Source organism: Solea solea, chromosome 5 (genome assembly GCF_958295425.1).
Source record: "Solea solea chromosome 5, fSolSol10.1, whole genome shotgun sequence".
NCBI classification, from domain to species: Eukaryota; Metazoa; Chordata; class Actinopteri; order Pleuronectiformes; family Soleidae; genus Solea; species Solea solea.
Genome location: NC_081138.1, coordinates 2,440,001 through 2,461,749, shown reverse-complemented (window position 1 = coordinate 2,461,749; position 21,749 = coordinate 2,440,001). Strand labels below are relative to the sequence as shown.

The window sequence follows — 21,749 nt, the reverse complement described above, 5'->3', positions numbered from 1 at the left end:
CTTAAGATTATGTCTGCAGTTTTTTTTTCCTGGCAGTTAAACGGCCTCCTCTGTAAGTCTGTGCACTGCTTGCTCTCTGGCACCAAAGTCCATAGAGAAAATCAGCGGTTTTACACCAAGGCACATCAGTGAGTTCAAATGTGTTATTTTGTGACTTCAGTGTTTGAATCCTTTGTTCTGATTTAAAGGAATACTTCACTGACCTTTGTATTACTAGAATAGGGGTAGTATTTTTAAAAAATTGTGGTTCCTAAACTCAGTTTCTACTGGGTCGAGAAATATCTTCATTCTTTTTTTTGATACGTGCCCACCAGTGAAACTTCGTCCGAGGCTTGAAACTGCAATGCTAATTCCGCACTTTTTAGACCCACTCATAGGGGGACCATACCCAGAATGTAAACAGTGTCCGCCATCTTTGCTAACAGTTGCGCTAACAGGACCAAGTGTCGCTGCGCACACACGGCATGATAAGTCGCTCACACGGGACGATAAGTTGCTTGCATGAGATGATAAATCGCTCGCACGGGATGATGAGTCGCTCTTGTGGGGCGATAAATCGCTCGCGTGAGATGATAAGTCGCTCTCGCGGGATGATAAGTCGCTCTCGCAGGATGATAAGCCCCCCCCCCCCCAGGATGATAACTCGCTCGTGTGAGATGATAAATCGCTCGCACGGGATGATGAGTCGCTCTCGCGGGGCAATGAGTCGCTCGCGTGAGATGATAAGTCGCTCGCACGGGATAAGTCGCTCTCGCAGGATGATAAGTCGCTCTTGCGGGATGATAAATCGCTCGCACGGGATGATAAATCGCTCTCGCAGGATGATAAGTCGCTCTCGCGGGATGATAAGTCGCTCTCGCGGGATGATAAGTCGCTCTCGCGGGATGATATAATCGCTCGCACAGCCCTCTAGTGGAAACAACCGTCATTTAAGATAGCGTAACTCTGAAAGGAACTACGCATTTATTTTCCTAAATATTATATCACAACTTGTGACAATACAATTGTTAAGGTCCTTAGGGTCATGGCTGTTGATGGTTAGTGTTGATTTTATTAACATTTCATTTTTGGGGTTGGGCTAATATGCTACCGGCAGCGTTCACTTGTTGTCATAGCAACTGTAAACATCACGTGTTAGTGGAAACAGGCAACGTGTATATAATTTTTTCTATTCTAGTAATACAAAGCTAAATGCTAATCAGTGAAGTATTCTTTCAACCTAAATGACACAAATGACTAAACACAGCACAGCAGCAGTGGACCAGCAACTCCCACCACGTCCCCCCGCAGGCCTAAAAACACAGATCCTCTCTGTGGACTTTGGTGCCGTAGAGTGATCGGTGTACAAATTTCATCATAGACTTACCAGGCGTGTATTTTATTAGATAAGCATTTTGTTCAGAGGCTGTAATCTGTGTTATCACTGAGAGTGTCCAGGTCACAGGCTGATTAACAGAAACAACGTTGACTAATACGTCTATACTACATACAACCACGCTGGAAAAACTCTACATTTAATGTTTTACAAGGATACAGTGTTTAGAAAATGTAATATGTATATCTGTAATATTGAACACTACGTGGAGGAGTGGGAGTTTTACTGATGCGCCATCATTTAAAGACAGGCCAGTGAATAAAGGGACAGGCTATTGATCCGGGGGAGCTTGTAAGACAGATGTACGCGGCCGGGGGTTCATTTAATTCGGCTTGGAGCCAAACGCTCACTGCTGCACCCAGACTGCGTTTCCTGGCTGTGATAACTGTGGGTGTCGAGCAATGAAGCTGAAAATGACAATCAAAACTTTTCTGTTATTTTTAAACCACGGTGTGAGCGGTGCGGCCCTCGAGCCTTTCCCAGCGTTAGCAGAACGCTCCCCGGTGGCCCTTTAAGGCGCCGGACACATTGTGTGCTCTCTTTCTCTCCGTGTGTATTAGGTATTGAATAAGTGACCTTTCGGGTTTGTATGAGCTCATGGGAAAAGTGGGTGTTTCCACAGGAAGTTAAATGCCTTTCCCTCCCCCTCTTTTTTCTCTCGCTTTCCCTCTCCATGTCGCCTACACTCTCCCTCCCCCTTGAACCTTCCAGTCTGTCTCTTTTTTTTTTTCCTCACTATTTCTCACTTCAAGAGCTCTTAAGTAGTCAACCAAAGAATGCCCCTCGCACAAATTCCACTTGTGTCAAATCCTGTGGAGCCTGAGAAGAAGAAGAAGGTGACGATGGAGGAGCAACGACGGTGTCAAGCACTTGGCCGCTGCCTCCATCTGTTGAACATTAGCGCCTCATAGTCGCTGGTTTGATTCGGGACAGCTGTTTAGAGTCCAGCCCCAGATGTTCTGCGGAGGTTAAACCTGCAGGACATGTCATCCTCAAACCCTGAACAGGAAGTCCTCAAGATTTGGACCCAATTCATATTTTTCACTATGTTATGCATTGATTTTCGTGACAGCTAGGACTGCAACGATTATTTGATGCCTTGTCAATTACTAAATTAGCTGTCAACTATTTTGGTAATCGGTTAGAGAGTTTTTCCGACGATTAAATCCAATTTTCTGATTTTTCAGCTTCTTAAATGGGAATATTTTCCCCTTTCTTTGCTCCATGCAACAAAGAAATCATTCTCAACTGAATCATCTCCAGGTTCTGAGGTTTTTCAACACTTTCTGACATTTTACGGACCAAACAAGTACTCGATTAATCGGACTAGTGTGGTGTAGCCTCAGCTGAACCCTGACTCAGAGAGAATTCTACCCTCCCCTGACCCTTGAAGACATATTGTTCATTGTTAAAGGTATACAGTCGCAGGCCGGCAGTGTTATTGATCAGTAATTCCATTATAGCCTCTCAGCGTAATTTAAATCACGTGATCTGAGAGAGGGAACTACACTTTCTGCACATCCTCTGGGCTCCGTTTCCGAGACGCTTTTGAATTTGTAAGCGGGACAGTAGACGTGGAGCTGCCTACGCTGCAAAGAACCCTCCAGTTCTGTACTTTACAAAATGAGAAGGGTACAAAAGTAGCTGATCTGTACCACCAATACCTTCAAGTTATTATTTACCTTTTTAAGGATGAATGAAGCCACGTGGCGTGCCGCTCATTCTCACTCCCGCTCCTCCGTCCTTTCTCTTGTTGGTCCAAACACAAACTCATACACAAGATTCTGGTTATGTTTGATACAACAGAACGTGTATCGACTTCAGCAGAAATGTGACGACGGTGGAATATTTTAAAGCTGACACGATCGTTCCTGGAGTAACACAATTTAACGGCGTTCAATGTACATTTTCCTCTAATTAAAGAACATCCACAGCTAATGACTTCCAAGTCAAGGTCTGCGAATCCTCATCGGGCTCTGAGCCACGTGCAGGAGGCCAATTAACGCCCCTAACTCCATTGATGAGTATTTGTCGTAGTTCAGCAGCTCCTCTCATTACGGCAGCAGGCAGGTACGCCGATTCACCTCGTCTAATTTCCTGCGGCGTTTCCCAAGTGAAAATCTCATTTCCCCTCGCGCACTCTGCTGCTGCTGCTGAATCTGTAGTTATGTTGCCCCGCGTCGCCAATGACGCCGCACTGGTTAACAGTCAGAGGGGCGGCTCCAGCCCAAAGAAGTGGGATGACTGACGGAGATAGAAAAAGGCGTCTATATTTAGCGTTTGTGTAGAGAGAGGAAGTGGGTGCACGGTGCAAGCATGGTGTCGATTACACGCCTACACATATCAACCACTGTTGTCTTCCTCAGAGCTGGCAGCAGTCGTGTGAATTTAAATGATGAGGCTGTTATTGTATTAGAGGGCAAAGGTCATGTTTTTCTGTCTGATAAGTGCAGATATGTTGTGTTTTTGCTCTATGGGATGGTGAACTGTATGTATATCGTTTTGTATGATCGGGGAATATTTTTTCAAACTTTTTTGTTTGAAAAAAATGTGGATTTGTGTTTTAACAAACCTGGAAATGATAGTTTATTTCAATGTCTTGTTTTGTCCACAAACCAAACTTATTCAGTTGTAGTGATTTCTTTGTTACATGGAGCAAAGAAACCAGAAAATATGTCCATTTCAGAAGCTGAAAAATCAGAAAACTCACCGATTTAACGATTACCAAAAATGGTTGACAGTTAATTTAGTAACAACACAAAAGGAGTGCAATAAGAGGGTGATGTATGATGATGGAAATGTAGTGTATTTTTTTTTTTTAATTTATAAAAAACCGGCCGACAGAATCAATTTGTTATGAATTAGAATCTAATCATAACGTGAAATACTATATTTTTCACTTCCAGATACCTGGTGACTTAATATTTGTGCCTTTATAGATCCACTGTGATGTGTAAATGGTAAACTCAGGCATAATATTGTAAAAATTGCACTTATTTTGTCATGTTTTGTGAAAAGAAACTCAAAATTCGTGTTGTTCGTTGGTTATTATGCTATTACTTTGCTGGTCCGGCCCACTTGAGATCAAATTGTGCTGTGTGTGGCCCCTGGATTAACCAATTATTCTATGTGCGTACTTCAGCATGGCTAAATTACTATTAAGTTAAGAATTTGCTGCTTTCCTCTATTGAATATACGTGATTAAATCATTTTTATTTAGCTATTTATGGCCGATTAACCAAAATACTCATGTATTAACACAGTATCTAATAATGGAAGAAGTTGTAGCTCCAGAATCCTCCACCACTTCATGTTTTCCTGGTGTGAGCGTGCATGTGCGGCGTGTGCGTGGAGGAGACTGTGGATGTATAGCTTGCTGGAATGCCGGAGGGGAACGGAGCGGAGCGGCGGCTCTGGGCTCGGGTCAGGCCGGGCAGGGTGGCGGAACATGTCGTCCGTGACATCAGCATCACCCGAGGGCTCGGCCGGGTCAGCTGACTGCTGCAGGGGTGGAGTTTCCTTCCTGCAGAGCTGAGCGGGGCCTGACCCACCTCACCAGCCGCCGACATCCAAACTGTACACCAGCTCCGTTCTGCGCCACTTTGGATTTTACACTCTGATAAGAGATCCTCTTAAATTTCGTGGAAAAAAATATTGATAAAATAAAAATCAACATGAGTCAACATAAAATTTCACCAGAAATGATACAACTTTTAAAGGTCCAGAGTGTAAAAGTTTGGTGAAGATGAAATAATTATACTTCATTTTTTTCTACAAGTGCACTGATTTTATTTTTTATTAACCAGAATTATTTATTATACATTTTTATATTGAATTATATTCATTTTTGGTATGCTGTGCTTTTACAATGGTCCACAATGGACAAACTATACATCATTTACTTCTCATAGATTCTCCACAACATAAAAACTTAACCAATAAATACATTTTAAACACTGTAAACTTTAAGGCGTAACTTATTCTTTGTGTTACAGCAGAATTTGACCATATTTACATGTCATTTCGTTGTTTCTTACACATATAAATATCATTTATTTAACATTAAACCCAGCAAACCCCTGGATTAACCAATTTTAGGGGAGAGACTTTCTATTATTTTTGAGTATTTTACTGTATATATAACCTTTTGTAAGTTGTCATGCGAGAAGCACAAAAACGTTATTATATTATTATATTTTTCTCTGTCCTTTCAAAATAAACTTCTTCCTGCTCACAAATGCACACACACACACACACACACGTTTGAACAGCGGCTTTGCGACGTGACCGGACAACGTCGCTGTCGCTGGGATGTGGATGTTTTGGGATCTCTGCAGTCAGACTGTCAGCTGTCGAATGTTTCCATGGGGGGGGGGGGGGATTCTTCAGTCGCCTCCTCGTGTACCTGCCACTCAAATGACATTGTTCCCATGCAGACAACGCGTCCGGTAACACCAGGCTAATTGTGTTTGATGTCGCCACAACAATAGACGGCGCTTATAGACACGTACGTGCAGTGTTGAAGGCCAGGAAACCCATTTTGAAGCCGTTATACATAAGAATTATTGGTCGTATATATTTTAGTTCTGCCAATAAATCCTCCTAAATGTTACACACTGCACCTTTAATCTGTGTAGATTATTAACAATGAATACATTTTACAGCAGAATTGGACCATATTTATGTCATTTCATAGTTTCTTACACACATAAAGATAATTTATTTTACAATGAAACCCTCAAAATGACATCAGATGTCTAAAATTGTATGTAACACGGATCATAAATAATAAACGGTGTGTTTTAGGGTGGACGGTTATCTTTATTTTTGAGTATTTTACTGCATTTGCAATGCAATAGTATTGCACATTGTAGATTTAGACTAAGGGCCAAAGCCATGCCCTTCATCACAATGGTAAGTTCTGGGTTGAACTGTCGCTCCACAGCCTGATTCACTCCACTTTAGGAGCCTCTTCCGTCCGATGAAGTCACGGACCAGTACGAGGACCCGCAGGTCATATTACTGCCCATGACTCAGAGCGGCTTATGTCACAGTTATCGGAAGTCCTCCTGAGTCACGGTGCACTCCTGTCACCGTGTATTCACTGCACTAGCGCTGCATGCAACAGGGAGGGGTAAACAGAAGAGTGCAGCGCTTAATGCGGCGGCCCCGGGGTTGACAGAATAGGAATATGAGGTTGACGGGAAGCCGGGGTCACGTGCTGGAGCTCGGGCTGTGAGGGAGAGAGGGAGGGAGGGAGGGAGGGAGGAGAAACACAAGCAGCTTTTCTTTCTCTTTCTGCCTCCGTCTGGTCGTCTGAAGACACAGTGCAGTGCCGGTGCAGTGAAGCACGTGCTCGGCTCCACAGTGATGCTGATGAATTATTGAGCAGTGGTGAGTGGATGTGACACAGACCGGCGTGCATCCATGCTGCAGAGTGACGGGGGGGGGGGGGGGTATTTATTGATATTGATTAACTCAAATAAGTTGATTCATGATATACTGTAGTGCGTTGTCTGCATTTTCTTTCACAATACGCTCCATCGATTAGAGTTGAATTGATATTTATGAAGTGTTTGCTGGTTGCAGCGTCTGAATTGTTCTCCATATATGATCCCAGACTGTCGTTCTTGGGTTTGAATAAGACATTTAAAGGGGCTGTATGTAACATGTGTCAAACTGTGACCATCAGAGTCCATCACACGATGAGTGTGATATTAGCATTAGAGTTAAGACTAATTGGTTTTCTGTCCAAGAAAGAAAATGTGCGTCTGTCCTCAAATTATTCTCTGTGTTCAGGAATCTACTTTTTTTTTTCTTGCGTTTTTTAAGGCACAAAAACTCCAAATATATAACAAAAATGTGAATAAGCTGGTTATAACGTTGTTGTCAGTGACGCCAGTGTTTCAATTCAACATTTCCTTTGTTATATTATGAGGTAATTCGTTAAATTATTGTATGTTTAAACACGTCACGTTGGAAAATTAGAACACTAATCTGTAAAAGTCATGATTTTGATGATTAATCGAGACCTTAATTATGGTGTGTAAATCCCAGCAAAGTAAACAATGATGCATGTGCAACGCTTTCCTGGTCACCTTGTTTGCTTTTATTTATTTATTTATTTATTGATATTTGGTCCACACGTCACAGAAGTCATCTTGTGGTTCCTGACACAGCGGGACTGTAGGACTGTGGTTGCTTTTTGGGAGACGACAGCGGGATCTTGTCTGGCTTTTATATTCCCGGTGTTTTCCGGGTGTTGGTCTCTGACATTCCCCGAGCGTTCCCCCTCAGCTGTCGCCACTTAGCGAGTGCCCCGAGGAGAGCGAGGACTACAAAACATGGGAAAAATGTAAAAAATGCATGATTCCTCCTCCTCCTCCTCCTCCTCCTCCTCCCTCCAGCCCCACCCTTTCAGTTTAGGTTACTAGGAAACCAGATATTGGCTTTGGATTCAAAGCCTCCAGGAGAGAGAGAGAGGGAGAGAGAGACTGCAGCCTGAGAACCTGTCTGTCTGAATGTAAGCGGCGGTTGTTATTTGAGGAAATATTTACTCCATGCTTTTCTGTACCAGCGTCTGCAGGCGCCGTGTTTACCTCGGTGACACGGGTAAAGGTAGAGGTCACCGAGGCGCTCCGTGCTGTTTCAACCACAAACACGAGGCCCGGGCTTCTGGCTTCTTCACCCCGAGCCGCTGTGCACACTCCCGACCCACTGCAGAGAAATAGAGATGTGACCCTCTGATCATCCAACTGTCTATAATGTACATTCTACATTCTATTTTAACACATAAGTGTTAATATCTTTTTATATTGTCATTTTATTTTTTGGTAATGCATGTTTATTATTTATTATCCAATCCAATCCAAATTTAATAAATTAAAAATCATAAAAAACACAATAAGAAATGGCAGCCATACAATAAAAACTATCTTATCTTATCTTATCTTATCTTATCTTATCTTATCTTATCTTATCTTATCTTATCTTATCTTATCTGAACGCCTCACATCAGCCTGGCTTCGGTGTGTGTGTGTCACTTCACGTTTGTGTTATTGAATGCTGTGATGAGGAGGACACCGCTTCTGTCTCCACACGACACGCTGTAATTACAGAGCATCGCGTTTATCTTCTCTCCCCCTCTCTCTCTCCCCCTCTCCTCCTGCAGTCATACTTTGTCACCGACTATGACCCCACGATTGAAGACTCCTACACAAAGCAGTGTGTGATCGACGAGAGGGCGGCCAGGCTCGACAGTAAGTGCACGAAACGTTTCTGTTTCTGATTACAGAAGTCTATGTTGATACACCTTTCTCTCTGTGTGTGTGTGTGTGCTCTCCAGTCCTCGACACGGCTGGACAGGAAGAGTTCGGAGCCATGAGAGAACAATACATGAGGACAGGGGAGGGCTTCCTGCTCGTCTTCTCCGTCACTGACAGAGGAAGGTAAGTGACAGCTCTCGCCACTGCACACCCACTCCCCTCCCCTCCCCTCCCCTCTCTCTCTCTCTTCTGTTTACTCTTCACGGGTACACGCTCGCGTTCTCACTCCACCCCCCGAAACCATAAACCTCACACTCATACTCACTCGTTGCCCCTCTTTCCGTTTTGTTTTCTCGTTGTCATGTGTTCCTTTTGTTCTTTAGCACTTCCTCCCTCCGTCCTGTGCTCTCGCGCTCTTATCTGTTTACCCTCACTTTCTATTTAAAGCCCGTGTGAGTAATGAGAGAGAGAGTGCTGTGGCGGAGAGTTCAAAGTTCTCATGGACACCAACAAGTGTTAACTAAGTCGAGGTTTTACCCGATAGCTCGTGTATTACTGTCAAATGCTTATAAAACTGCAATCAGAGGGGTTTTAGTCCAAGGTAACCACGGTAACAGGTGTTGTTGAGTCTTGTTCATTGTTCACTTTTCTTGATTGACAGTGTCTTGATTTGAAACCATATCACGTACTTTTTTTATTTTCGGTGAAGCAATACTATCAGACCTGACTGAGGGAGCACTTGTGTGCGTACACTGGCACTGCAGGGCCGGGTGGAGACTTCAAACTTTTTTTTTTATTCCAACCGGTTCTCGCGTCTCTCTCGACATGAAACAAACCACTTCCTGTGTGTGAATGTCACTTCCTTTCACAAGGTTTTTTTAATCTTTAAATGGACACTGCAGCTTTAAGGAGCACGTAGAAGTTTAAGGGGCAATAAAAGGAGAAATCTGGTTAATTTAAGTGGGATTTCCAGCCCTTTAACTCAGGGCTTAAGTCACCTTGAAGGTACGTTCCACATGTACTCCTCCTGTTGCCACTGCAGCCCCGCCCCCGTCAAAGCCCCCTCCCAGTGTTTATAGTGTAAACAGTCTTTCCTTCCTCCATTATATGAGTCAAGTCTTTCCAGATTTACGATGTTTTTCATTTATTTGTCTGAAAAAAGGTGCTTGACATTTATATTAAAGTGGTCAGGACTGTGTTATGTTTCTGGAATAGTACAGCAGACTTCACTCTGAGTCGCTGTGTTGGTGACCCCCCCCCCCGACCTTTGAGTGACAGGTGGCGTTGGTGTGTGTGTGTACTGGATATCAGTGTTGACCTTGTCTTTTTTTTACGATTTTCTACGCGCGATGATGAGTTTCTGCAATCTGAAACCTGTCGCCAAACACCTGAAAATGTTTACATAAAGTAAGACGTCTATGCTTTCCCGATACATAATATCCCACGCGTTGTGTTTCACAGCTTTGAAGAAATCTACAAATTCCAAAGACAGATCCTCCGAGTCAAAGACAGGGACGAGTTCCCGATGATCCTCGTAGGAAACAAAGCCGACCTGGAACCACAGAGACAAGTAAGTCCGACGCGCTGCAGAGATCTGAGGCCTCTGGCTGGCAAACACGCGGCCTGTTTTGGTTTGATGGCACAGAGAGATAATGTCGCCCAGCCCCAGCGGGATTCAAACGTTTGCATAATGAAACAAACGCCCCGCCGCTGCAGTTCGCTGCGGAGGATGCAACAGGATGTGAGCGAGCGAGTCAGAACAGAGAGGCGAGGAGGAGCGGCGTCACGCGGCGGTTCAGCGGAGTGTAACGAAATGATGGGTTTTCAGGGTTTTTTTTTGTGTGGAGGTGATTGTCACTTTCTCTTGTGAATTCATAGCACCCCCCACTGGTGAAAGGGAGTGTTACAACATGGTTTTTATTCACTGAAATTAATATTTGGCATTTATTCTACATTTATTATTAGTAGAGACACTGCATTGAACAGCATTTCTGATAACGGTGGCGACCTGTGACCTGTTGTCAACCTTTGTTGTCACACTGCTCGTCCATTATTCTGTCCCAAGTGATATTTGCATAGCTGGGTCTCACATGTGCGCCCCAAGAAATTACTGAATGAATTAAATGTAATAGAAAAAAACTAAATTATTAAATTTTTGGTGTTGATTATTATTATTATTATTGTTATTATTATGATTATTATTATTATTTTATATTATTATTATTATTATTGTTAGTACTATCATTATTATTATTATTACTATAATAATAATATTAACAATAACAATAATACACCTATTATTGTTATAATAATGATAATAAGAATAATAATAATAAACCTATTATTATGTGAATTTATTGACCCGAGGAGTGAAAACTGGGAAAAGTCTTCCTGATGTTGTTGCATGTTTTCTTACCTGTATTTGCTTAATTCCAACTCACATTCTGTTATATCTGTTGATCATGTTTGGTGTGTGCACTAGAGCTGAAACAATTAATCGATGAATCCATTATTAATCAATTACTAAATTAATCGACAACTATTTTAAGATTTCCGATTGTTTAAGCTTCTTAAATGTGAATGTTTTCTTCATTTCTTGGCTCTGGATAACAAAGAAATCATTAAAAGTGAATCATTTTGGTTTGTGGACAAAACAAGACATTTGAGAACATCATCATTTCCAGGTTTGACGAACGCCGATCAACATTTTTTAAGCTTTCTGACATTTTATGGACCAAACGATTCATCGATTATGAAAATAATTCTCAGTTGCAGCACTAGCGTGCGCTTAAGTGCCACAGTGTGGACACAGGAAGAGTACAAGTTGTTCCGAGCATCATGCAGGACATGAGACGCTGTGGCTTCAAGTCCAGCTTTTATAAACATGAATTTCTGAACACCTGAGTCACAGACGGGAGTTCAAACCTCTGTCATAAATACAGCGTTTGTCCCTCTGCTGACGTTATTATTCTCTTCTCCTCTTCGCCCCCAGGTCACCCAGGAAGAGGGTCAGCAGCTGGCTAGACAACTGAAGGTCACATACATGGAGGCTTCAGCCAAAATCCGTATGAACGTAGACCAAGCTTTCCACGAGCTGGTTAGGGTAATCAGGTGGGTGGCTTTAACAGTATTACAGACGTAAACAAACACAAACATATCACATATTCACACATATGAAGGCAGGAGGTGATTATTAGGAATGAAAAAGGAGCTTAAATTAAAAAAATGTACGTATAAAATTATGGTTTTTCAAAAAGGAGCCATGGAAACACTACCTAAAATCCTAAAAAGATAATAATAAAAAAATATGTAGGGTAAGATGTATAATAAATAGATAAATACATCAATAGTTGTTAGTAGTCAGAATCTGCAAAGAGTGAAAAAGACAAAAATGTAAATAAAGCATAAACAGACAGAAATTACATTTTAAGAAATGGTCTCAAAGCCCAGCATAATAATAATAATAATAATAATAATAAAAACAATAAATACATTCAGATGTATTTATTACATTAAATAAAGTTGTTTAGTTTATTGTTTTTTTGTCATTTAAAGATTCATTTTGCATCATAAATGTTTATTTTATTGTAAAGTACACATCATTCCATGTCAAAATAAAACACGTTTCATCATAAATAACGACATTGCGATATTGATGATGGAATATCGAGAGGACACGCCCCCTCGACCAGACTAGATGCTCACTGGCCCGTTGAAACTGAAATTGAAGGTCTTGAGCGTATGTTTACACACGTGCAGAACACGGTGAAACTTTTGCACATAAAAACAAATGTGAAGAATCTGAATGAGTACGTTTGAATAAAAATAATCCAGATTTACTCTGTTTTCACAGGAAATTCCAAGAACAGGAATGTCCACCGTCGCCAGAGCCTCCGCGGAAAGAGAAAGACAAGAGCGGCTGCCATTGTGTGATCGTCTGAGTTCGGCCTTATTATCACTGTATCTCATGCAGCTACCCCCCTGCCCCCAACGCCCCCCGCCCCCTCCCCCCCTGACGCCCACTCTGCCTGACATGACATCCACGGTGGATGACCGACGACCCCGCTGCCTTCTCCACGTGCATCACTGCAGACGGCCTGTCCTGAGACACTCTGACCAGGACCAGGACCAGGACCTGCTGTCCCCCCCCCCGGGGGACTTCACTATGGACAAGTGGCAAAGCCAAAATCGAAACACCGCCGTAATCTGACGAATCCCCACGAGAGAGAGTCCCAACACTAAACATTGCCTTCGAAATCCGCCTGACAAATTTACCGTTTTTTGTACTCTGAAGGACTTCTCTTGCCTTGTAGTGACGTTTGCTACCGAGATTGAATGAAAACGACACACACGTGTATATATATATCTCTCTCCATAGATATATATATATATCTAGAATGTTAATGACTTTTTTTCTTTAGTTTCCGGCGTCTGATCAGAGCAGAGAGAGATTATCTTATCGAGCTTTGTGTATGTCGTGCCATATCCAGCCCTTAACTCCCATGTGCTAATCTGCTACTGTACATAAGTGACATTTGTTGTGATTTTCAAAGTGTATTTCTAATAACCCTATTAAATCACCACAGTACAGTGTGTGAGGTCGAGTTTGGTTTTACACATGATAATGAAAGTATATATATATATATATATATATATATATATAAGTATGTATATAGATATAATACCTAGAAAGCCCTTAAAGCTACGGTGACAGAACTCCTCCCTGCGTTGTCTGTGGTCGCTGCTTGCATCTCGATTTGCCAAATATCTGTGGAGTCTTTTGAAGTCTTAGAAACCGCGGCAGGTTCCGATCCCCTCGTCATCTTCACGGCCGTCGTCATTGTTGTTGTCGCTTCAAAGACTAAAAAAAAAAACCACACAACTCTATATTTTCGCTCACAAATCTAAGCAGTTTTCTTTAGTTCAGATCATTCCAGGATTGTAAACTTCTAACATTTACTCGATACAAAACAGATCACATGACTATCATTCCAGTAACACAGTGGCAATGTGTTTGTTTGTTTGTTTTCTTCTTCTTCTTGTTGCTTTTGTTGTTTTTGGAATTCCTTTTAGCCCAAAAACAGACACAAACCTGGAGTGTCCAGTGGGACATGAACTCAGCGGACCTGCGGCCTGTGGAGCGCTCATCACCGGACACAAATAACACTCCTCTGCCTTCCCTACTGCAGTTTGTTTTTTTTCATATACCATTGTCTTGTAATATAAACAAAGGAAAAAAAAAAAAACAATCAAAAACTATGGAAATAATGGACTTGATTAAATGTTTCTACTCTACTTTTATACATTATTTTCTTATCGACGAGTATTTTTCTATGTTTCTAAGTGAACACGCCGAGTATTTAAGTCTCGTTTCAAACTCAAGACGACAAAATTAGAGGAAAATTGGCGTATTAATATTTATCTGGGATGGGTCAGCGGGTTAGAAATGATGAGAACTTCAAAAAACCACGTGAGGTTTGAATAAATACCCACGTCCCAAGTCACTGCAAACCCTAGTGTGCATCCACATCATATACCATTCTATTTTTGTTTTCTTCTTCTTCTTCTTCATCATCGTCAGTGTCTGTTGCCCTGTGTCTAGCTTTTGGTGCTAAAATAAAAATCTGTCATTGAGCCAGACGGGGGAACAGAATCTTTCTTTTAACTTTAAAAATCGATGCACGGAATCCAGTATAATCCACGTTGCCATATACAACGTCCACACTGGGATTTATTCTCATTTATTCTCTTAATCTCTCAACTGACTAAGAAAAAATGAACATGGGACAAGTCGATTCCTTCTTTTTTAATCACATTTAGTCAGATTTGGTCCGATCCATCGCCTTGGCTGTGATTATGAAGAGGAAATTGGACTTGAGGAAGGATTGCTAGCCCTCTACTGTCTCATTGTTATTAAAATGGCACCTCAATAGGTTTTCCCCCCCCCCCGATTTCCCACCTCTCCTCCCTGCATTCATGATAGGTTTGGTATGAAGCCTGACAGAATTACAGATTCCCATTTAATGGAGGAGCAGCAGTGAAATGAGCTGTGTTTGCACAAAAAAAGACACCTCCATTCTAATGTCCACATGACTATTTCCTGTGTGTGTGTGTGTGTTTCAGGTGTTTCTCATGTTGTGGGGACCTCCATCTCTTTACACAGTCACATAATTTGAATTATTACATTTTAAGTTGAACAGGGTTCGGGTTAGTTAGTAGTAGTTATGGTTAGATTAACTCCTCCAGGAAATCAATGCAAGTGAATGTAATGTCCTCTGACGTCATGGAAACCAGACTCTGTGTGTGTGTGTGTGTGTGTGTTAGGAATAGCACAGTATACAATATAACGATAATTAAAATCCACCTGCAATGTGCTGATTTTGGTTCATTTCCATAATTGAGAGAACTGTGATGCGACTTACAGTAAGTGAGCTGTAAACATGTGAATTTCCACAAGGGGGCGCCTGCATCTTTCCAGTTTATCCCAAGCTCTCATGACTTCTAATGATCTCATTGTTGTTATAATAAAGATTCTTGTTTTTTTTTACTCGTCACCAAAAATACACTTCATTAGTAAAAAAAATAAATATTTTCTGTAGAAATTTTGTGGTAAAATGACATTTTTTTGTATCAGCATCTTTATCAGCAGGATAACGTGGTTGACAGTTAATGAATGAATGAATGATGAAAGCTCTCACATATATGAACCAATCAAAAGTATAAAAGGAAGGATCCGCCCATTTCCATTTACAAAATGAATAAAAAAGTGAGTGCTCTTTCAAGTTTCAAGGTTGTGGGTTCGACTCTGTAAGTCAAAGATTACACAGTGGATCTTTAAAGGATGGTTTTACAGTCATACAGTCGTAGCTACCACCTGACTTCAGGTATTGATCAGCCAATGAGTGAACGGACTGTGGGTGTTGCTTCCGGTCAATTATGAAAAGCAGCCAAGTCTCACGTCCATCCATCCACGTTCATTAGTGTGAAGTCAAGTCAGTTCGAGATTATTGACACGCAGGACAAAGTCAGCGGGGACTCTGTCTCCCCGCCGCGTGAATGAAATAAGGAATCAGCAGCAGCGCGCGCGCGCGCACCCACCCGCAGCCACGCGCTCCCCCTCTCAGCCTATAGGAGTGTCTGCGCGCGGCGTCTGCGCTGCCCTCACTTTAACTGCGATCCCCGTGACTCCGTGTTTGTGTTGGTGCGCGAGCAGAGGAGAGGTGGTTCACTCTCTGCTGCTGCTGCTTATTTTCCTTTCTTTGTTTTGTTTTTCTTGTGTTGTTGTTGTTGTTGTTGTTTTGTGTCCAGACTCACGTCACACACACACACACAGACAGACGGACAGACAGACAGACAGACATGGAGGGAGTCAGCGGCAACAGGAGCATGTCTTACAGCAGATGGAGTTATGACAGGTAAGCGGCGAGCTCGCGCGTGCAACTGTGGATGTATGTACACACCGGATTATTGTAAAAGGGTTGACGCTGCTACAGCTTCGTGGCGAGTCCACTCCCAACCCACTCCACTCCTCCACCCCCCCCGCGCAAGTAGTTGACAGGTGCAACGGATTTGGGGATGAGATGATGATGATGTGAGTTAATCAAGTAGTCTGAGAGGATCTCACTGTCTGTGTCTGCTGCTGCTGACAGATGTAGACCTGTTTGTTCTGTGTGGATCAATACTCACCTTTGCTCATGGTGTCTAATGTTTGACTGTTGCTTTCTCATCAATCAATCAATCAATCAATCAGGTCACCAAATTACAAACTAACCAATCAAAAGTTGATGGACCTTAAAGGTGCATTAAAATCTGGGAAAAAAACATTATTGACATTAGCCGAAATGTTTCCAACGCCCAAATTCTCCTGAAAAGAAGAGATTGTTTAATTTCCACCATCATTGATGCTTTATCATCTGTTTATCTCTTTATTGTGAGGCTTCCCTGAGGACTACTAGCAATTAGCTAGAGAGGTGCATACTGTGTGTTTGAGTCCACTGACAACAAATTCAGTAAAGATGAGGTGTGTGTGTGGACTGATGAGGAAACCACAACAATCCTCATCGTATGGCCCTTTTATCCACCGTGGTCCAGCCTCGGCACGGCACGGCACGGCACGGCACAGCACGGCACAGTTAAGGTTGCATCTCCACGGCTGCATGAAACAAACGAGTGACTAGTGACTTGTAAAGCAGGTGTTTTCAGTGTAACTGAACCATTAGAATCACTTAATTCAAAGTTAATTAACAGCGGCAGGGTCTTAGCGGTGCTGCCGCTAAATAAACCAGACTCCACTGTTAAATATGGAGATTTTAGACATTTCTCCTGGTAATTGTTGGAGACGAACCCTCATTTTTTGGGTTGTTAAGTCTCTTTAACTGATCTACAGTTCGGCTTTGTTCGGCTTGATTCTTGTGCCGGACGTCTCTTCCTGTGACGGCACGGAAACGCAACACTAATAAGTGTTATGAGTGGGTTAATGGTGCCGACTGTGTAAATTAGACTCAAAATCAGTGGCACAGCGGTGGAAATATCTGTCAAGACCTCACATTAAGCTACAAATTCAAACAGGTGTGTGTAGCATGGACTCAAAGAGCGTCCTGTCGAGCCATGATGTGATTATAAGGAAGAATCAGTCATAAGCAAATGGAGGACTTGGTGATTCATTTCATTTGAATCCTAATGCCAAAATTAATGAGACCTTGTGGAGTTAGTGAGGGGGAAACAGGAGAGAGAGAGAGGGTTGAGATGGTTTGGTCACATGCAGAGGAGCTATAGTGATGAAACCATGCGTGATGAAGATGGAGCTGCCGGGCAGGGAAAGAGGAAGGTGAAGGAGGTCAGTTGGTGTAAAAGAAGAGGACACAAGAGAGAGGACAAGATGGAGGCACATGATCTGTTGTGGTGACCCCTGAAGGGAGAAGCAGAAAGAAGACGAAGAAAACGAAGAAGACGGCTGGTCTTCTGGTGTTCACCTTCATTCTGAAAGCAAATATGTCTCATTTAGAAAGAAACACGAAGAATGATGCAGGAAACCCAGATTAAGTTTATTTTAGCTAGGATTAGGATTGCTGTCTGCGCTTGTTGTCATGTTTTTGAATGTTTTCTGATGAACCCGCTGTTGTACATATTTCTCATCCGAACCTGACCCAAACCTGACACAGTTAAAGCTGGAGTGCACGCTGACCTCTGACTGTCACCCAGGTGCTTGTAGCCTTTATTTATGGTTCCAGTTGTTTTTTACGTCCAGGAGGAAGCAGCTACTCGCCCCATAAACACAAGTCTTACTGCATGAGTTACCACCAACACATATGAATATAATATAATATAATAACAATTTCAGACTCGCCATTAATCATCAGCTCTTGTTGAACTCTAATCACTGATAACCAGACATCAGGGTTTATTTCGAGATGTCGTGGATCGGCGTAAATAGTTAACTACAGACTTTTCACAGGAGGCAGATTTATCCTCTCATCCTCCTCCTCTTCCTCCTCCCAAGATGGAGCGAGAGATAAGGTGACTCTTATTATCATTTAATTTATTATAGAGCTGCAACTAACGATTATTCTCATAATCGTTTAATTTTCTCGATGAATCGTTTGGTCCATAAATATTAGAAAACCTTAAAAAATGATGATCGGTGTTCGTCAAAACTGGAAATGATGATGTTCTCAAATGTCTTGTTTTGTCCACAAACCGAAATGATTAATTTTTAATGATTTCTTTGTAATCCAGAGCAAAGAAATGCTATACTCACATTTAAGAAGCTTAAACAATCGGGAATCTTGTTTTAATCATGAAAAAAGTTGTCGATTCATTTAGTAACTGATTAATAATCCATTAATCGATGAATTGTTTCAGCTCTAATTTATTACAAATCTTTTTGTTACACACTCAAAATTCCTCAGCTCCACTCCACGATCACGTACCCCCACAAAAACAAGAAAATATAACCACTATTAGGAGAAAATGATCTGCCAGTGAAGCTTGAAACCTTGAAACAAGTCAAATTATCTGAAGTATCTTCAGCCTTAGTCAGTAAATAAGTCAAAAAAAATGATGTGATTAGATAAATACACTGAATTCAAGTCAATCACACTGGCACATAGTTAAATTTTTTTACAGTGTAGTACATACAGTAGAAGAACATTTCTCTATATTTTCATCCTAGTACCATCAGAGGAAGCTCCTGTGCCACTGGTGGTACACGTACCACACTTTGAGAACCGTGGTTGAAGAGGAAAAGGATGGACGACGTCAGCAGCCTGCGTGTTGCGTTCACTGTCCTGTAGTAAATAGTAAAACCCAGGTTCTAAACAGAAGGTCTGATTCTGATCAGTTATCTTATGTTTTACTCTTGAAGAAGTTGAAATGTAATGAAATGAACGTTTGGAAACTGCTGATAGTCAGTTAGAGAAATGAAATTCTTGTGTGTGTGTGTGGGTGTGAGACGTAGGAAGAGTAGTAAGTCTGAATGAGATACTCGAGTTAATGAGTTAATTAGTAGTCATGACTTCAAACTGGCTGTAACATGAATGAAGCACGCTTGAGGATGCAATGATACCCCATCAGTCGTGTGTGTACAGTCACAATATAATAAAAATCAGCGTTTTAATAAATATGCATGAATCCTCTCTGTCAACACGCTGACCACGGAAACCACGTCTTCACCTCCTTTTCCCTGTTTGGAGCCCAGTTGCTTATCAGAGCTACTGTAGATGCGGCACAGTAGGGCAAGTTTTTACCATGACAACACTGTGTGAATCAGCACAAGCAGTGTAATTGGTATTCTGAATAGGTTCCTGGACAATCCCAAGAGGCTGCTGCTGCTGCTGCTGCTGCTGCTGCTGCTGCCTGAGCCTGTGGTCTGCAGCCTTCTCGGATTTCTCACAGTGCTGCGAGTAAAGTAATGCTAACTGTGTCCACACAGTTATAGATCGTGCCAGTGCATTCAAGTCGGGAGAAGTAGTTATGGATTTATTTTGCAGAGAAACAGATGTGAGCACATCAGCAACCCTCTACGTACGTGTTGCTCTAACGCTTGATGGTGGGCAGGCCTGACATCGGCGAGTTGCTAATGTGGCTTGTGATGGTGATGTGATGTCCACCTTGTCTGTTATTATTGGGTGCACTTTCTGCAACAAAATGGGAAGGACGAATGGATTGTCCATCCATCCATCAGTCGTCAATCATCTATCCGAGATTGGGTAGCAGCCCTAGCAGAGAGCGTCAGACTTCCCTTCCCATGGCCACATCATCCAACTCTGGTAGTCCCAGGTAGTCCCAGACCAGTGAGGAGATATAATGTCTCCACCTAGTCTTTGGTTTGCTCCGTGGTGTTCTCCCAGTTGGACGTGCCAAGAACACTTCCCTAGGAAGGCGTCCTGGTGGCATCCTTACCAAGCTTTTACCAACTCCGCCTCTTAGCCAAGATCGACCCCTACCAGTCTGATTTTAAACTTCTATTAATTGTTTTTAAATCCCTCAATGGTGCGGCCCCTCTGGATCTTTCTGAGCTCCTGCGTTGCCACATCTTGGTGTAATCCTTTAAGGTCTTCTGACCAACTGCTGCTGGAGGTTCCTAAAACCAGACTGAAGTCTAGAGGTGACAGTCTCCCCCTCTACTTTATTAGAACCCCCCCAGACCCTAGAGACTTTTAAAATCCTTCCTTTAAAACCCACTTCTTCTTCTCTCTGACATTTCATAAATGAGCACATGCTAATTTTTATTGTTTTACTGTATTTTACTGATTACTGTCATTTTAACTGCTGTCGTTTTAAAGGTGCGCTAGCAATAAAGGTTGAGTTGAGTTACCAGTCCGAACCACCTCAGCTGGCTCCAGGATCTTCTCAACCTAGAGCTGGTCCATAAAATATTAGAAACCCATAAAAAATGTTGATCGGTGTTCGTCAAACCTGGAAATGATGATGTTCTCAAATGTCTTGTTTTGTCCACAAACCAAAATGATTTACTTTTAATGATTTCTTTGTTATCCAGAGCAAAGAAATTAAATAAAATATTCACATTTAAGAAGCTTAAACAATCAAAAATCGTGTTTTAATCCTGAAAAAAAACTTCAGATAAATTGTTAACAATTAACTGTATTATGTGTTCTTTCAGGACCTGGTGTTTCATGGATGAACCTGTTTGTACTTAGTGTATGAACAGCCTCACACACACACACACACACACACACACAGTAAACACTGTCTCCTAGAGATGGAGGGGCAAGCTGGACTGACCAGATACAAGTCAAAGCTGGAAGAGCTCAGTGCAGAATTCACAGGCTTTTCTTTTCATATCGGAGAAAATGATCAGTTTGGGCCAAATTAATAACTGTGGGGACTTAAAAGCACAAAAATTCAACCAAGACTAGCTTTTAATCTCATCTAGTGCTGAAAATACTAAATTAATCGACGACTACTTTGATAATCAATTCATCGGTGTGATTAAAACAAGATTTCTGATTGTTTAAACAAGATTTCTGATTGTTTAAGCTTCTTAAATGTGAATATTTTCTTCATTTCTTGGCTCTGGGTAACAAAGAAATCATTAAAAGTGAATCATTTTGGTTCATTTCCAGGTTTGACGAACACCGATCAGCATTTTTTAAGGTTTCATCCTCAGTTGCAGCTCTAAACTCATCCTTTAGTTCTCATGTACCACCGAGTCTTGATTAATCTGGCTTTCTTTCACTATTTTTTTCACTATTATGTTTTCCATCTCTCTCTTTGATAATGAACGTTCTGCTAACGTGGAAATCTGCTCTCGAAATTCCCCCAGCTATACCAGGTATTGTGTTTTCCTCTCGGAGTGAGAGAGGGAAAAAAGATGAGGAAAAGAGGCCACATTATTATTGGATTGGATGTTGACTTTGAGAGGCTTTGAATAACGGTCGTGAGGTTCTTTCAGATGATTTTCTTCATGCTCTCATCTGTTCAGATGCAGGTGTGCCACAGTGGGAGATTTGACACTCAGTCCTTTGTCCTCCCCTGCCCTAAAACACAGTATTCTGTAAATGACAAGTAACTGACGTTTATTTCGTACACACCAGGGCTTACAAAGTGCGTTTGGAGCAGTTGTGGGCGGCTTTTAGAAAAGGAGTCAC

At 41.9% G+C, this 21,749-nt stretch overlaps 2 protein-coding genes across 3 annotated transcripts in view; both read left to right on the top strand.

The window, feature by feature from the left end:
• Positions 1-14,280, top strand: part of rras2 (RAS related 2) — a 31,269-nt gene extending 16,989 nt beyond the window's left edge. Inside the window, exons 1-6 of one of the 2 annotated variants that reach the window (XM_058629629.1) lie at positions 8,055-8,141; positions 8,547-8,634; positions 8,721-8,823; positions 10,102-10,210; positions 11,633-11,751; positions 12,494-14,280. In XM_058629629.1, coding sequence (XP_058485612.1) covers positions 8,756-8,823; positions 10,102-10,210; positions 11,633-11,751; positions 12,494-12,581 — 384 coding nt within the window. In that variant the 5' untranslated portion in view covers positions 8,055-8,141; positions 8,547-8,634; positions 8,721-8,755 and the 3' untranslated portion in view covers positions 12,582-14,280. Of the gene's footprint in view, positions 1-8,054; positions 8,142-8,546; positions 8,635-8,720; positions 8,824-10,101; positions 10,211-11,632; positions 11,752-12,493 lie in introns of those variants that run through there. The other variant, XM_058629627.1, reaches the window with a different exon arrangement.
• A 1,532-nt stretch (positions 14,281-15,812) lies between these two features.
• tub (TUB bipartite transcription factor) overlaps positions 15,813-21,749 on the top strand; it is a 41,587-nt gene continuing 35,650 nt past the window's right edge. Inside the window, exon 1 of the mRNA XM_058630171.1 lies at positions 15,813-16,055. Within this exon, the coding sequence (XP_058486154.1) occupies positions 16,000-16,055 (56 nt within the window). The 5' untranslated portion in view covers positions 15,813-15,999. The remainder of the gene's footprint in view (positions 16,056-21,749) is intronic.